The 19,196-nt window shown below is 37.2% G+C and overlaps 1 protein-coding gene across 1 annotated transcript in view; it reads right to left on the bottom strand.

Annotated features, from left to right (window-relative positions):
• The window catches only part of LOC140151270 (serine/threonine-protein kinase 32A-like), a 248,083-nt gene that overhangs the window by 187,171 nt on the left and 41,716 nt on the right, over nucleotides 1–19,196 (bottom strand). The window contains exon 5 of the mRNA XM_072173550.1: nucleotides 11,933–11,988. Within this exon, the coding sequence (XP_072029651.1) occupies nucleotides 11,933–11,988 (56 nt within the window). The remainder of the gene's footprint in view (nucleotides 1–11,932; nucleotides 11,989–19,196) is intronic.

The following is a 19,196-nucleotide window of genomic DNA, read 5'->3' on the forward strand; positions in this document are numbered from 1 at the left end:
AAATATGCCAATTATTGTTAAATATCAGGCCTTTGCTAAAGCAGCGATGCTACTCAGTTTCACTGAAAAAACCTGAAAAAGCATGTGAATGCAAGCCCAAAAGCCCTAAAACAGGCGGAAAATGAATAAAAACGCTGGAATTTGGATGCACAAAAAACCTGAAAAGTGACATCTCTGGAAAGTATTTCAGTGGTACATTATTTTGGTCTCTACACATGCTAATTCAATATGGCAGGATTATTACAGCATTAAACATGGGACTGCATGAAGTCCAATTTGCTCTCCTATAATTCAATTGTTCAAATTGTTCATTTCAGGCCATTGCTATTGTATTACAAAAGTTCTCTACTTTGGTCCTAATACATGCTAATCCATTATTATTATTATTATCTATGTGAAATTCTTATTCAATGGGTGCGGCTTGTAAAGAATTCACGTAATTTGATTGGTTTTCGGGTGTATAATATCTCACAATAGTTGACAGTGATATTAGTCAGGGCGCTAGCGCCCGCATAACGGCGCACGCTTGTTGCTCCTCAATGATCGCTAGCGATAACGCGTTCGGCGTATACGTCGGCGAGAACTAAGAACGCGATTCGGGTGGCTTAGATGTTCGTGATGGTTTCGTTCATTTAAAACAACGGGATGTCCTCACAAAAGTAACTTTATTTGTTTCTGAAAAAGGGCAGTTTTTCTCGCAAAAATTACATTAAAACTGAATAAGAATGAGAATAAATGATAGGATTTTGTCTTTTGCCTATCCAATATCGTGTCATAATGGATGGGCTGGCCAATTTTTATCGTAGTGGATGCCGGCGCATCCACTACTAAAAATATTGGCCAGCCCATCCATTATGACACGATATTGGATAGGCAAAAGACAAAATCCTATCATTTATTCTCTAAATATAATCCATTTGGCTTCCTGCAGGCAGTATGTCATCACAATTGCCTAGCACGTAAATATGTACAGATGCACCGCATTTGATCGCATGCAAACACAGCAGTTCTTTGAGTCAACACACACAATTTAATAATGCGCCCACTGGAGTACACACTGATGTCACTGCCTCAAGGAAGCCATATGGACTCTGATAGTCTAACCTGTTTGGTTACCCCATTGAAGAGGAGTTTAGCTGTGTATCTTATTACACAAGTTTTGATTTGATCCCACATATCCCAATCATGTCTCTAATAAAGCAGTATAGAGGGAGTTGATGCCTTAGCTGTCACTATCAAGTACATCTTGATTGAAACTGAAGTTAGGATTTGGTGGCTACATGAAACTTTAGTCTCATTTATTGAATTAAAGTGACCTGCAAATCTAGATTTCTGTTGCGTTACCATGGTAACATTCAGAAAAAGATTAGTTACTAACAGAATGAGATTGAGGTTAAGTCTGCATGAATCTTCCACAGATGGAAATGGAAAAAAGAAGGAAGTTGAAGCTAAATAAAGTGAGAAATAAAGTAGCGTACCACATTCAGTATATCAGAAACATATTTGTGTACACTTCCTCTTTACTGGTATATTATAAGCTTCTGAATCTATACCATTTCCCCCCGCATATTTCATTCTAATGTGGCAACCTGAAATCGCTAGCGTTCGCTTAATGTGTTAGTGTACACAGTTTTTAAACTGTTTAAAAACACATCCCCACACACCGGATAGATGCGCAAGCGAAACAGCTGCCTCAACATATTAACGTCACTGCCACATCAGGGTGGAAAATGGTATAGTGACTTTATAAATATTATTTTTACTCACTGAAATGTTTGTAGCAATTTAAGCAACCCAATTCCACATGCACAATTTTCAAAATAATCTTTTCACGCACAAATTATTATTTACACACAAAATGTCACCAATATTATTAACCATTATATCACAAGCCAATAATGATTTTGATTGTTCAAAAAAATGTCAATCTGAAACCAAATGAAACCAAAACAATGTAATCAATACCAGTGGACATGTCTATGCCATTGCCTATTCTCCAAACTGCATCAGCAGGGACTGTCTTTTGGAATCTGCAGGAGAGCATTATATAGCTCTTCTGGAGCCTTCAAGGTGCTATGTCCACAGTAGAATTGAGAATGTGTATTGGCTTTATGACATAGTTTCTGTTGCAATCTGACACAAATATACCTACAATGAAAATGTAAAAGCATTTAGCAGAAAAAATATATAACCTAGGAAATTATTCTTTCCCCCAAAGAAAACCGTGTGATGTCTCAAAAATACCAACTACCAACGCTGCTCTCAAAAAGATGTTTGAAATTGTTGTTAAGTTGATGTGACTAATTGGCATAATTGCTATTGACGATTCAATGTTTACATCGACCACCAAACCTGGGATTACTAGAAGTAATATATTGGAGCAAACAAACCTATTAGGCACACTTAAACAACCATTTTTGCTTTAGTTTCTCACGCTGAACAAACAAGCAACACAAAATGAAAGTCAGGAACAAACCAATACAAGTTGAATATAAAAAGGGGTTGAATGCAAACTTGAACAGGTGGGTTTTGAGAAGAGACTTGAAAATATTGACTGCTACTGCTTGATGGATGTTGACTACAGAGTGTTCCATGGAATACAGATCCTGTCATCATGGTTTATTAGAGAGGAGGGATTGCTTGCATGCTCCAATGTACATCAACATCCGCACAGCTCAAAAAGGTTTGCAAAAAAAAAAAAAAAAGAGGATAGAAAGTTATCTTGCATTTCAGATTCAAATATAAGATTCTGTCATATGTTACATCATTGCAATCTAGGTCACTTAGCAAATAGTAAGTTGTCAATAGTCCACAGTAACTCTGTGACATGCAGCAACATGTAAAACTGCAGATTGGCTTCTAGCTGATTACTACATGTAGTAGCCAAGTAATTTTCACAGTCAATGACCTTGAGTTGATGGCAGTCATGATGCGAACTATAAAAGACAAAATTCAAACTTTTATAACTTTACATCTATTCAGTATACTCTTTCATCAATTGAATCAAACTGTCTAGTGGCATGCCCAAGGGTGTGGCTTGGATGCTTCAGTCATCCGGGTTTTCTCAAAAATCCACATAATCAGCCTATTTTGGACATGCCCCTGCTAGCAGTCCCTCTCCCAGCCACAGCCAATTGCAAATTAGTTGGGCCAATGAGTCATAACAGTGTTCTGTCCTTTGGAAGAATGTCCAAGCAATATTCATGTGTACAGAGAGCCATCCAGCCACAGATTTAAGTAGCACACCTTACAGTCAATAATCAAAGATCCTAAGGTAGAAGCAGTGTGATATGTGTTTGTTATGCACAGATCTAGAGCAGAGTTACCTTATTCAGCCCACAGGCAACTGAGTGCAAAGTCCAACAACAATGCTCTGTGCACTGACAATCACAGTTCTTACCCACCTCATATTCTAAACCTGGTTACTTGCAAGGCGAGTAGGGTGTTAACTCTGATAATCTGAATCCATTCAGATGTTGTTTTCCACGCTGGCCATACATATCACTAGTAGTGACATTCTGACAGGAGACATGTATTGAGGGCAAACATTCTGTACAAATCCACTTATTCATGCCAGTAATTCTCACAAGGTTTACCATAGAAAACATCAGAAGTCATGAGGGTTCAGATGCGCATGTGACTTAAAGTTGACAAAATTCTGAGTGAAAGGAAGTAAACAGTCTGTGAGAACCCACTTATTGATGCCATAAATTCTCACAAGGCTTAAGAAAACATCAGAAGTCATATGATGGATTTAGATGCACATGTGACTTAATTAAAGTTGATAAAACTCAGAGTGAGAGAAGGCAAACTTTCTCTACTATAAGTCACTTATTGATGTCAGTCATACATGTTGTCAATTCCATCACTGACCATATGATTACCAATGGTTTAGGAGAGCCACTCCAATCAGCCTACCGACAACAATATACATGTAGTACAGAAACCGCCTTGTTGAAAGTCAAGAATGATATTATGAACTCCATCCATAACCAGCAGGGCGTGTTTCTCGTGCTCCTAGACCTTAATGCCGCATTCGACACTGTAGATCATGGGATTCTTTTCAGCAGGATGGAATGTGAGATTGGCTTAGCAGACACAGCACTCAAATGGTTGAAGTAGTACTTCAATGGCAGGTCATCGCGAGTATGCATCAATGGTGCTCTCTCTGGAGAGCAAGTCATGAGATATGGACTACCTCAAGGTTCAACTGTTGGTCCACTGTCCTTCAGTGTATATACCATCCCCATTGGCAAGATCATCAGCAAACATGGCTTGAGTTACCACCAGTACGCAGATGACATACAACTGTACACCAGTTTTGACCCTACAAGTGCCACATCAATCCAGTCTGCCCTCTCCACACTTACTCAGTGTATTTGTGAAATACGATCTTGGATGACGGGCAATATGCTAAAACTGAACAATGAGAAAACAGAACTTTTTGTTGCCATTTCTCCTCATAATAAAGTTTATATGCCTCCAGTCACAATTCAAGTTGGTCCGGATATTATTCAACCTTCTGAATCTGTTCGCAATCTTGGCATCATTTTTGACACACATATGTCCATGTCAAATCATATATCGTCTCTCTGTGCTAGTGTGACTTATCATCTAAGAAACATCTCACGTATCCGCCGTTATCTGGACTTTGACACATGCAATCATGCCGTCCGATCATTAGTGCTTTCAAGATTAGACTACGGAAACGCCCTTCTCATGGGAACAAATGCCACAGACATTGCCAGACTTCAACGCCTTCAGAATTGGTCAGCCAAGTTGATATTCTGTGCTAACAAGTATGATCATGCAACTCCTTTCCTGAACGAACTTCACTGGTTGCCGGTTAAGGAACGTATCACATTTAAGATCCTCCTTTACGTGTTCAAATGCATCAATGGAATTGCACCGGCATATCTTTCATCTTGCCTAGCCTTATACTGCCCAGTCCGGAGGGGGTTACGCTCATCTTCTGATATAACTCGCTTGGTTGAACATAGAATCCAGAATAGGACACTGAAATCTGCCGCTAGCAAGTCATTCTTTTACACAGCTCCGTCATTGTGGAATAAGTTACCCATTGCCATTCGCACTGCCAACTCACTTCCATCATTCAAGAACGCTTTAAAATCACATTTGTATCATTTAATCATGTTATTATGATCTCATGCATTTTGCTATCTTTATTGTATATATTTTGTTTCACATTTGCATTATTGTATTTTTCATTGTTGCTTGTTGCGCCGTGGTCTATATGAAATGGCGCATTATAAATGCCTAATGTATGTATGTATGTATGTATACCTACAGGACGTATACCACAAGCCATTCAGGTTGAAACATGCAACCAAAAGTTAACAAAACTCTTGTTTGCTGTAGAGTGAAAAAGGCTAATTTTCTCTACAAAGCCATTGCAACCCTGATGATGATTGCATGATGCTTTACAGATTTTGTGGCTAGTTTATTTTAGTCTCCATGCCTTTTGCAAGCAACATAATCAGAAGGTCCCTATTTTGCCACTCATATACAAATACATCAAGTCCTCAGACTCCTCAAGTCTTAGTCTCAAAGAAGCAAAACCTGTAGCAAAGATGGGCATTCTTACTTCTAAGAGTATCCCAGGCAATACAGAGTATGTACATTGTGCATTGTATACTGTGAATTCTTGCATATTCACGAGGGCCGATAATTCCATGGTAACGTGCCCAACAATCATGCTAGTATTGCGTGCCTTCGTGTATACGCGATAGAGCTTTGCGTGTCTTCGCGTTTACGCAAAGGCCCATAAAAATACACATAGCCATTTTGCCCATCGCATTTCATGGAACAATCGGCCCTCATTATTGGGTGATGCTGAAACTTTGACTGCTTGTACGCGGTCTGTTAACTCTTTCGTCCATGCTTTCTCTATACCCTGATTGAAATCTCATCACCTAATTTGACCGTCCCCTTAACATGACAAAGACAAGTACATGCAGGTGATAAAGGCTATTAGCTGGCCGACTTGGTAGTTTAGTCACGACTTCTCATGCATCGGACAAAGAAACAAGTGCTATATAGAACGTGCTTGAGAGACCTGGAGATAAAGCAATCTTGCCTTTTCCTGGCAATAAACTAGTTCACTGGAACACTTGAGTACCTTTTAAGAGCCCTGTAGAACATGACCATTTGAATAGAGCACAACACACGCTATATGTTCACTTTGTCATTGTTCGGCATAAAATGGCAATATTGATTTCATTGGGTGTGCTCCAATGAAACATGTTCCAGGTAAAGCAAGATTTCAAACCATTAAAATTGCCTTACATCCTATCATCTTGTAGCAAGATATCAAGCTCATAAATTCATACATTTTATGGGCCTAATGGAACGATGAGCACATGGATGTGCAGTTGATGATCACTCCACATAGAATCTTGCTCATGGCTGTTCTACTTCTGTTGCATTCCATGGGAATAAGTGGATAAAGGGACAAATTCTATAGTATAGGACTAAATAGGTTACAAGGAAATCAAGATTCAAAACATGACTAGCATTATATGTAGATTAAACAAAATAGACCCAACAATGTATAATATAGACTAGCTTGTGTGTATATAAGCATGTGATGTACTGATGGAACCCAAATAGCAATTTGATGCAGCACAGAAGACCTTTCCCCAACTGACCTGTGCTTTCCACCTGAGTGATGTGATACAAACACAGAATAATTTACCTTTTCGGTACATCCCATAAGACTTTGAGAGTAAACTTGAAATGGCGTCATTTGATGTCATGCCAAAGTGTACATCATTTAGTGAACACGGCTACTGTGCAATTCAAAGCCGTGAAGTGTGCAGTAACGAAGTGTGCATCGAATGACACAAAATGACAACATCTCAGGTCTACCCGCAAAGGCTTATGGGATATAACGAAATGGTTATGATGTACTATACAAGTAATAAGTTCCATAATACAGGCAGGTGGGCTATTATATGTTACATAGCCAAGTCACATGCGAAGTTTGTTGGTAGAAATTAAAAGTATTGCCAATATCTGAAGTTATATTTAACTTATAAAGTTGATTATTTTATGACTGTGACAAACTGTTAAACAATTGCAGGAATAATAACAACACATTATGATGAAGAATCTGCTGCCTCTTCTAGTACAAACTAGTTTATTCCGAATTCAATCTTCAAGAATCCCAGGATATTTGTAATGTAAGATGTAATCTCATTTCCAATTTTAGTGTCCAAAATGAGAACTATATAATTATATAAACCCTATACCTAGCTTCCTGATCAATTTTTAAATGTGTTAAAATGTGTATGAACATCAGTGGCGTACCCAGGCCGCTCCTACCCGGGGGCTGCAAAAAGGTGAATTTTTAACAGCCCAAAAAGATTACACCAATTTTTTTTGATGGTTTGAAAAAGTGAAAAGCAAAAAATATAAATATAAAGTTAATAGGTGCTAGCAACCCAAAAACAAAAAATTTTATGTATAATTTCATTTGTTTCACAATTTTTAAACATTTGCGAAAATTGTTTCGCCCTTTTTCTTTAAGAATTCTTTTTGCCACCCCTTCTTCTTCTACCGCCCCTTCCTTTTTGCCACCCCCTGCTTATACCCGGGGACTCGTGCCCAAAGCCCCCCCCTCCCCAATATGCGAGCATGAACATCATTGATTCAAAGTTAAATGATCACAAATTGCACAGACATATGTGCATGCTTCTATCTAGAATGATTGAATAGAACCCAATTACAGCGCGTGTTAGAGTTGCCTTCTAGGCAGTGTTGTATTTCAATCTTTGTTTCACTCAACCGCATGGTTTTCTCAGTGTCTTGTCCATGAAAAGCCAGGCTTAGTCCACTTATATAAGAACAAGAAAACTATGCATATTTTACAAAGTATGTATCAATGGGATTTGGGCATCATCGGCTTTGATGGTAACTCCTGGCGTTCATGGTTACTGAATAGGGCAAAGTGAAACATTCTATTAAATTTTCATCAATTTCAGAAAGCATAGACCTGTAAAATGAAAAATGCAGTGTATTGGACCTCCTTGGATATGAAAGACGTGTTTTCTAACTCTGGTGCAATTAAAGCACAGGATCTGAGAGGCTCCAAACATTAAAACTATTTTGTTTGTTGTTAGAAAGCAAATTTATACTTCTACGCTACTCAAATTTGGTACACTCACCGGAGCGCTTTCACCAGGTCAACCGGCGTCTTCAGCGGATGTTATTGCTCTGAAGATTGTTGTTGCTAGTGATGTAGTACTAAGACACCTGCGATGACGTCGTTTGTTGTTGTTTAGTTATAATTATGTATATGTACGTTGGTTGAATATTGCTGATAGCGATCAATAGGCTAAAGTGATGCACGCTGGGGACGAAAAGGGCTCAAATTTGTCATTGCGGTGATGAATTTCATTAGCTTTTGAGCCCTTTTCATTCCCAGTATGCATCACATTTGCCTAGCGATCGCTATCAGCAATATACATTATACCTGTCTGTTTGTTTGTTTGTTTATTTGATTGTTTTCTGCTCACTTCTTGCTTGTTTGTTTGCTTGTTCAAGTTTTTATTATTATTATTTGAGTGTATGTTTTGTTGATTTGTGCTTGTTAAATCATTTGCTTGTTTTAAGTAGATGGGAGTGTGGGGGTGTTGGGGTGTGTTCATTTGTTTCTTGGTTGTATTTTGACAGCATCTGTGGCTGATTAATATTGATAACCTCATAAAATACAATTACATGTAATCCTACACCCACATACACAGATCAAACCCTACAATGTTATACCTCCATGGAATTGAAAATGCATTGAGATGAGAATAAAGCATTACCTTTATTATACTAGTTTATCAGTTCTTGACATCTCAGAATTAGTATTTATGAAATGTCAAGATTTAAGTAAAAATGTAACCAGAAATAGTTTCATGCAAAGATGTAAATTCCCCTGCTGATTGAAGGTGACTTATTGATATGAAGTTATTCACAGCTTGTAGGTTGCAAGGATGCAAGACTTTAAATACCAATGAAATGCTGATGAAACAGGCATTACTTGCAACTGTTTCTTGTATTTTTTTATCAGTTTAAGAAATTTATTAATGTTTAAAGTGACTATTCACTCTTTACAGAACTTCAAGAAAGCTTGAACCACATTTCTTAAGCTCATCACCATAAGCCCATCAAAGTATTAGTTTTGAAGTAGAAAATTCGAAAATTAACTCCGTCGACATTTAATGAAGGAAGCAAAGAAGCGAAGAATAATAATAATGTCGTAAAAGAATATTTATTACACGAATTTTCGGGCCTCGCCCTTCGTCAGGTGACAAAAATAGTGTTGTGAGGCCTACACAAGAGAAACATTTAAAACATGATTAAAACGCAAGCGCAGGTGAATGGTGGGAGCGACACGCAAGCGACACATAAGCTTTTACATACATGCATGTACTAAACCCAAATATTTCTAAGAGTGCACCTCAAAATTGTAAACTAGTTACATTCTCTTTCTCCCTATGAAAACTATTTCTTTTAAGGCCAGTTAGTGTAGTTACCTGTTGTGAATTGGTCAAAACATGGAACTCTATAATGACCTCTAGCGAAAATTGTTGTGGTCATTTTAACACTGGCTTGACGAAGAACTAATATCACAGTTACACTTTTGTACGTCATGTGGCTCTTGAGTTATGATGTAAAGAGTGCCAAAACAAAACATCTTCATAAAACGACATATTTCTCAAGAACCACAATACATTAAGGATTTTTTTTAAATACGTGTTTTGCATTAAGTACCCATTCATATCTTCATATCGAAACTAGACAATGAAATTTTTTTTGAGTTGAATGACCATGACTATCGATATCGCCGCCACACCTTATTACAAACTCAACATTTGTACCATGACTAGTGAAAATTCACTATCCATTCACTTACCAGTCCATTTGCAATTACAACATGTTCCAATTTGATATTGCATTAATAGCATGCTGTAATTACCCGTCTATAAACCACTGGGAAATCAGAATGGCCCAATTTAATAATAATAGTGAAATGTTTGCTCAATAGGAATGTTCTACACTTCTGATTTTGTAAAAAAAATAATCTGTGTTGAAATATCTCATGAAAAATGAAACCTATGGTGCTGTAACCAAGATCCATAGTTAAATTACAGAAAGGACAGAAATGCATCAATTCATCTTGATTCAAACCAACACATTGTGAGCATTGAGTACATGCATCCAGTCTGCATCCATCTGTTAGAGAAAACCTTGTAATATTATCTGTAGGCATTATTAGGTTAGACTTTGGTTAGAACTAATTGCTGGGGATCTAATGGAAACAGCAGAAAAATATTTTTACAATTACAACGCAGTGGCCTATGGAGCCTATGTAATACAATTCATTATGCATAACTTGCATAAAATATCTGGACCTCCAACATGTATAAATCTTCACCAGAGTAAAAAAATACCCATCAAATTATTGTAGTAATACTTGTTTCTGTATACAAGCAATGAAACAGAATACTGGCATTATTAACTTATAGTAAAATTGTCTATATGCATATAAGAAGCACCTATAACCATGGTAACAGTGATAATGTCCTTTCTTGTTATATATAAGCTCCTTGCATCAAGATACCTACAAACCTTGACATTTTCAGATCACAGTATAGATGGAAAGCATCCCAAATTGACTACTTGCAACATGAGACCCAACCAAAACAATCCACAGAAAATGTTCATCAAAAGGATTTATAGCAGATAGATGCCAATCTCTGTCTTCACTTGTGCATTATGGTTCCTCCTTACTTCTAAGAACATGGATTTAAGAATCTCATCTTTTTGATAAATGAAAAATATGAATAAATTGAAAAAGGAGGAGAAGAAATGTTTGAAGAGTAATCATCTGATTATTTATTAAACCTGTTTGAAGGATGCACATGAATTTAAATTGCCACCTTAATATAAAGGCACTAGTATGCTTCCCTAGTGTGTGAACATACCCTGCAAAGGACAAGACGAACATGATCTAGTAAATGATAAAATGTCACATTTTAGTCAATGTTGGAGGAGCTAGTAAATACGGACAAGCTTTATATTTTATCAACACTGCTGTTTTTTCCCTTTTTGCCAATATTTTTTTTCAAATGAAAAAATACTTAAAGAAAATTTTATTAACTTTTGAGCCATTCCTTGCAAGCCAAGTGAAATGTTAAATTCCCCTTTTCCCTAAATAAAAGACTACAAGCTGATATCATTCATTCACCAGCACTGGAGCGGTTTTTAGCTAGATCTATTTCTTTGTAAATGTGTATCTATTTTAAGCCAAAGCAGCCAAAGACAGGTGAACCGGATGTTGATGAAGGCACCTGTAATGTTTTACATATTTAACAGAGATGAGCACTATGTATAACAGGTTAGAATATACATGCCATTTATGCTATGGGAAATTCTATGTGGATTGCCATACATGGACCAAAATAGGGTGACAACTCTCTAGTCCAAAGGTGCCCTAGTCCGAAGGCTTCTTAGTCCGAAGGTTCGCTAGTCCGAACATGTAATTTACCATTTGCTAGTTCGAATTCTGAAAAAGGTTCGCTAGTCCGAATATCGGGTTCTCTAGTCTGAGGGTTCACTAGTCTGAATAATAAATAAGGTTCTCTAGTCCGAATATAGAATAAGGCTCGCTAACCCTAACCCTTATTCTATATTCATGACTAGAGAACCTTCAGACTAGCGACTCTTCAGACTAGACAGAAGTCACACAAAATAGTGCAAATCTGGCATTTTTGGCAAAGAACCAAAATCAAACAATAATCTATATATTGCACCCCTTATCGACACAATGCAAGACATGCATCACATACATGTAGCCTAATGCACTTAAAATTTAAATTTGCTGCATACATAAGAAATTGACAATGCATGAAGTACTTACCTTTCCGAAACTGCCTTTCCCAATAGCTCTCAGTATTTGAAAATGATCAAAATCCACTGCAACAAAATAAGCAAAAGAAAAGAAATTCAGTTTGTTACAGAAATCAAATATTAATATAATTTACTTGAATTGTTAGTCAAATTATTCATCCAGACATAAATTTAAATTTTGAAATTAAACTAATGATTAAAAATAAAAATATGTTAACTAAACATTCTGAATAAACACTATAACAAGTTGTAGCTTAATTCTTTTCAATTAATGTTTTTACTTTCTAAATTTACTTCGCAAATGACATTTTTGGGCGAAATTGAGTTATAAATGCAATATGAAAATATAGGTAAATGTGTACATTTATTTTACACAATTTGTTAAATTTGTCATCAAATAATTAAAATATTAAAAACAATAAGTAAACAAATTGAAACATTAATATAATACTTCTCCTGCAAAATCACTAAAAAGTTACTTACAATGTTACTTACAATGTTATTACACATATTGTATTAAGCCAAATTAAAGCTAGATTTCATTATTAATCTCACATTGTAAGAATTTTGCTGCTCATTTTGCTGAAAATGAATGAGTAGTATCTGAAATATGAACATTTTCAACATACAATAAACAATACGAACAAAAGAACCTGCAAGCTTATTTTGGCTGCAACTTGACAGTAAAGTTGGCAATAAATTTACTTGTTTGACTGCAACACACATTCACTGTTCATTCACGTATGTTGCAAATAATAAGACCTTTTTCTATCAGGCAATTAAATCTTTCACAGGTAAAAGACCCTTTTTTCATATTAAAAACTCAATACAAATCTCTAGTTTTATGTCTTTAGAACATAAATATGCAGTTTTAATCAATTTGGAAATTTAACATTTGAAATAATTGGCATGGAAAATCAAATTTGGCACTGCTAATCATGTTCACAACTCTGCCAGATTCCTTGCATCATTTCCTTTCTGAAAATGTATACTTTTATGTACTTATCATCATTACTTTTAAAGATGCAATACAAAAGCAATGTCTAAAATTTCCCATTTAGAGAACCCTGCATGTCCCCTTAAAATTTTTACAACAGAAAATAGCCATTAAGTTGTATATCGCCAGCCTGCTATGCTTATTGCCTAAGTCATTTTTTGTAATTTTGAGATTAATGTAGATCTCCTGACCCATATAAGTAACCCATATAGCAAAAGCCAATCCCAGGCCAATGTGGATTAATGCAGATCTCCTGTCCCATAAGTAACCCATATAACAAAAGCCAATCCCAGGGCCAATGTGGATTAATGCAGATCTCCTGTCCCATAAGTAACCCATATAGCAAAAGCCAATCCCAGGGCCAATGTGGATTAATGTAGATCTCCTGTCCCATATAAGTAACCCATATAGCAAAAGCCAACCCCAGGGCCAATGTGGATTAATGTAGATCTCCTGTCCCATATAAGTAACCCATATAGCAAAAGCCAACCCCATGGCCAATGTGGATTAATGTAGATCTCCTGTCCCATATAAGTAACCCATATAGCAAAAGCCAACCCCAGGGCCAATGTGGATTAATGTAGATCTCCTGTCCCATTATAAGTAACCCATAGAGCATGAGCCAATCCCAGGGCCAATGTGGATTAATGCAGATCTCCCATCCGATATAAGTAACCCATATAGCATCAGCCAACCCCATGGCCAATGTAGATTAATGTAGATCTCCTGTCCCAATATAAGTAACCCATATAGCAAAAGCCAGCCCCAGGCCAATGCGGATTAATGTAGATCTCCCCGGCAGATCTTCCATCCGATATATTAAAAGTAACCCATTATATCATCAGCCAACCCCATGGCCAATGTGGATTAATGTAGATCTCCTGTCCCATAAGTAACCCATATAGCAAAAGCCAACCCCAGGGCCAATGTGGATTAATGTAGATCTCCTCGGCAGATCTCCCATCCGATATATTAAAAGTAACCCATATAGCATCAGCCAACCCCATGGCCAATGTGGATTAATGTAGATCTCCTGTCCCATAAGTAACCCATATGGCAAAAGCCAATCCCAGGGCCAATGTGGATTAATGTAGATCTCCTGTCCCATATAAGTAACCCATATAGCAAAAGCCAATCCCAGGGCCAATGTGGACTAATGTAGATCTCCTGTCCCATATAAGTAACCCATATAGCAAAAGCCAATCCCATGGCCAATGCGGATTAATGTAGATCTCCTGTCCCATATAAGTAACCCATATAGCAAAAGCCAATCCCAGGCCAATATGGATTAATGTAGATCTCCTGTCCCATATAAGTAACCCATATAGCAAAAAGTCAATCCCAGGGCCAATGTGGATTAATGTAGATCTCCCCGGCAGATCTCCCATCCGATATATTAAAAGTAACCCATATAGCATCAGCCAACCCCATGGCCAATGTGGATTAATGTAGATCTCCTGTCCCATAAGTAACCCATATGGCAAAAGCCAATCCCAGGGCCAATGTGGATTAATGTAGATCTCCTGTCCCATATAAGTAACCCATATAGCAAAAGCCAATCCCAGGGCCAATGTGGACTAATGTAGATCTCCTGTCCCATATAAGTAACCCATATAGCAAAAGCCAATCCCATGGCCAATGCGGATTAATGTAGATCTCCTGTCCCATATAAGTAACCCATATAGCAAAAGCCAATCCCAGGCCAATATGGATTAATGTAGATCTCCTGTCCCATATAAGTAACCCATATAGCAAAAGTCAATCCCAGGGCCAATGTGGATTAATGTAGATCTCCTGCCCATATAAGTAACCCATATAGCAAAAGCCAACCCCAGGGCCAATGTGGATTAATGTAGATCTCCTGCCCATATAAGTAACCCATATAGCAAAAGCCAATGCCAGGCCAATGTTCTTACCACCTGCCCTTCTTCCTATTCAATATGCACAATCTTTACTATCTAACTTGATTTATTCCCTTCTAAATTTGCAGCGGTCAATACCTGGACCATACAGCCACACTTTGCCAAACATTGCAGAGCTCTCTCTACAATTTGCCAACTATTCATTAGATAACATCCATTAGCAGACTAGACTCACTGCAAGCCAACATGGCCTCTCTCCAACTGCGTAGTTCAATACCCACCATTTAATTAACATAGCTCAAAATTTGACCTCACATTGTGGAGTATGAGTTTTTGTACCCAACACATTCAAAGGTCATTTAATGTACAAAGTTATTAGGCTTATAGAACTGTGTCATGACAGATGCGTATGCTTCAGATTCTAGTGACTTCAAATCTAGGGGATACCTCGGAGAATATTGACTATTTTAAAATTCATACTTTTGTGTGAAAGGCATTTTGATTTTGAGTCCTACAATGTGTAAGTTGTATGCACACTCTATGTGCCACCTACATGAACATTTTTGGGTATCAAAGAGATAATATTTTTTTGCAATTTTGGCGCGTTCTTGATTAATAAATGTGTGTCCATTTGTAATTATTTGCCAGACCATTTACACTATGTCATCCATGTGTACCATCCATGAGGAACATTTTAGGTCAATATTGATATAAAGTTGGATCGATTGAGCACATTATTGGTAGAGCTATGGGTTTTAAAAATATTGGGCAAGACATAAATATTTAAAAACTCATAGCGAGACCAATAAATATTGGACATAAAGCATCCAATTTGATCATTATTATGTTTTGGATCCAATATTTTCACATATTTGGATTCATCAAAACAGAATAATGAGGCTAATGTGACTTACCAGGTATTGGTAAGCACTGCTTTCTTTAACACACCACACGCACACCCCTGCAATTATTGAATGCATCACACACACACAAAATATAGGGTGCGGCCATGCAGCAGTATATGGCTCCGCCTGAAAATAGGTTTATACCAGGGTTTATACCCAAGACATTGCTGAATGTTACAAGTGATGATCTTGTTATAGTTAGATAATTTTACAGATAATTTGATTGAATTGGCATAATTGTATTGTGGATTTCTTAGGCAAAATAGGGACAAAATTCCAGAAAGCAGATTATGTCTAACAGGATGCCAAAGCCCTATGGCTTCAGGCAAAATGTTGGAAAATATGTCTGAATAGCTCAGTTTTAACCTGGTCTATAAGCACTCCGTGTTAGCTGCACGGCTCGGTCTTTACTTCGTGGTAAATATAGGAATTTTCTGGAAGTTATAGGGCCGTTTGCTATACTGCAAGTACACTGTGGAAGCCGATGTCTCTTAGTTTCAGGGCAATTATGCATCCTACACATGTTTTTAGCTGTTATTTTCTTCTCCACTCAATTTCTTTGTCTTTCAAGACACTTATCAGCTCTTCCGTTTCTTCTTTTGACCAGTTTAATGTTTGTTTTGTTAGTTTTTTTTCGTTCATGTTCATCGGTGAGATACGGAGATAAATTATTGTGAATTTATGCTATAGAAATTTAAAATACTGCGAAATTGTAAGTGTTGTATCCAAGCTTACCCCGGAGCTTACCCGGAATCTTGTTCATACGGGCACTAACACGGAACGATCGCCGTGTTAGCGGCGCTACCACAGAGATTTCTCTGTGGTAAATCTTCCGTGTTAAGCTTCGAGGTAGTTAACACGATACTTGTTCAGACGGGCGCTAACACGAAGCTACCTCAGAGGTAGCTTCGTGTTAGCTTAACACAAACTTACCCCAAAGCCCGTCTGAACACGGCTAATGAATGGAACATACGAGAAATTTATTCCCATAGCCATTTGGTTTGATATCCTATTGTACGCCATCTCTTATGTGGATTGGCGGACATTTTTCTAGTCTACCCCAAATCATTTTCTGCTCAGGTTGAAAAAGCATTGAATACCCAGCATGCCATTGCCTGAAATCAACGCATGAGTATACAAATATGCCAATCCATCTAGAGCTACCTTGGTTATAGCCAGAACAAACTTGCACAAACAACGGTAATAATTAAATGTACCGACATGAGCAAATGAAGCAATTAGACCTGGCACAAATATTAAAAGCGGATAAAAATAGACTGGCAACTGACTGCCATATTGCCACAAACACGATTTTAAGCTTGCTTACTTTACGTGCCGTTACCTCTTTCAATAACTAGTTGGCGGTTGCTATGGTTATCGAAAGGGAAAGCTATTAGCATTTCCCTATTAGCAATTGTGACCAAGTGTTAAATGAAGAGGAAAATGATGGTTAATTTCAATTTTTGACCTTCGCAAGAAGAGATGTAGTTTTAAATCACTGCATCACAGTGTACAGCAGTGTTTATTAACAGGCCCTATAATAATTTTGGTCCAGTGAAAATTAGACTTGGTTAAATTAGTAAATTCAAGGAATTTTGAGCCAACATTGGGCCAATTTGGGAAAATAAATGCTTCATTGGCGAACCCAAATCCAGAGAGAATAAACACAGGTGAACAGATATTTAAGCAAAATTGTTACATCGTCATTTGTGAAGCATGTAAAGGTTGTGTGGAATACAAAAATAGCAGTACAGCACAGAACAATGCATTAATTATATGGCAATTGTAATCTCAATTTCACCTTTTCTAAATGAATAAACTATAATAATGTATATTTCTGATGGTTTGGGGCATTTTCTTCTCATATCAATATTTCCTCTAATTAGATCCTGGGATGATACAAGCAGGTGATGGATGAAATTGGGATACAATATCATTTTCTTGTTCGTATTTTAATTAAACAGAACAAAAATCAAACTTATTCATTGAGATAAATCCCCAGTATGTGTACTGTTAAAGGCCCTTTCAGTGATTTCACAGGAACATTTAAAAAAATGGACATTTGTCAGAGTTGCTTAGAAATAAAGAATAAGTCTACAGAATCTACAGAACTTTAGAGTCATACTCAGTAACCAACTCATCTAAAGTTAACTCATCTGAGATAGTACACAGTGCTTTAGTAACATCAGCCTGAAACGCTACCTGGTCCATTTGTTTGAAGTTACGGACCTTGACAGATTTTTTGGTTAGAGTAGGTTTATTTCTGTTTACATAGCAATGCATCATGAAGTGGTCAGAAAAGAGATTTGCTTGGGACTCACATCTAAGAATAATCCCATCCTCAAGTCGAGCCAGGAAAAGGTCGATGGTATTACCAGATATGTGTGTAGGACCCTTAGCATACTGATGGGGTGCGGCCATGCATCAGTGTATGGCTCCAACTCAAAATGGGTTTGATGTAGATCTCCTGTCCCATATAAGTAACCCATATAGCAAAAGCCAGCCCCAGGCCAATGCGGATTAATGTAGATCTCCTGTCCCATATAAGTAACCCATATAACAAAAGCCAATCCCAGGGCCAATGTGGATTAATTAATGCAGATCTCCTGTCCCATATAAGTAACCCATATAGCAAAAGCCAATCCCAGGCCAATGTTCTTACCACCTGCCCTTCTTCCTATTCAATATGCACAATCTTTACTATCTAACTTGATTTATTCCCTTCTAAATTTGCAGCGGTCAATACCTGGACCATACAGCTACACTTTGCCAAACATTGTAGAGCTCTCTCTACAATTTGCCAACTATTCATTAGATAACATCCATTAGCAGACTAGACTCACTGCAAGCCAACATGGCCTCCCTCCAACTGCATAGTTCAATACCCACCATTTAATTACCATAGATCAAAATTTGACCTCACATTATGGAGTACGAGTTTTTGTACCCAACACATTCAAAGGTCATTTAATTAATGTACAAACCTATTGGCTTATAGAACTGTGTCATGACAGATGAGTATGCTTCAGATTCTAGTGACTTCAAATCTAGGAGATACCTCAGAGAATATTGACTATTTTAAAATTCATACTTTTGTGTGAAAGGCATTTTGATTTTGAGTCCTGCAATGTGTAAGTTGTATACACACTCTATGTGCCACCTGCATGAACATTTTTGGGTATCAAAGAGATAATATTTTTTGCAATTTTGGCGCGTTCTTGATTAATAAATGTGTGTCCATTTGTAATTATTTGCCAGACCATTTACACTATGTCATCCATGTGTACCATCCACGAGGAACATTTTAGATCAATATTGAGCACATTATTGGTAGAGCTATGGGTTTTAAAAATATTGGGCAAGACATAAATATTTAAAAACTCATAGTGAGACCAATAAATATTGGACATAAAGCATCCAATTTGATCATTATTATGTTCTGGATCCAATTTTCTCACACATTTAGATTCATTCATCAAAACATAATAATGAAACTAATGTGACTTACCA

This window comes from Amphiura filiformis, chromosome 1 (assembly GCF_039555335.1).
Source record: "Amphiura filiformis chromosome 1, Afil_fr2py, whole genome shotgun sequence".
Taxonomy (NCBI): Eukaryota; Metazoa; Echinodermata; class Ophiuroidea; order Amphilepidida; family Amphiuridae; genus Amphiura; species Amphiura filiformis.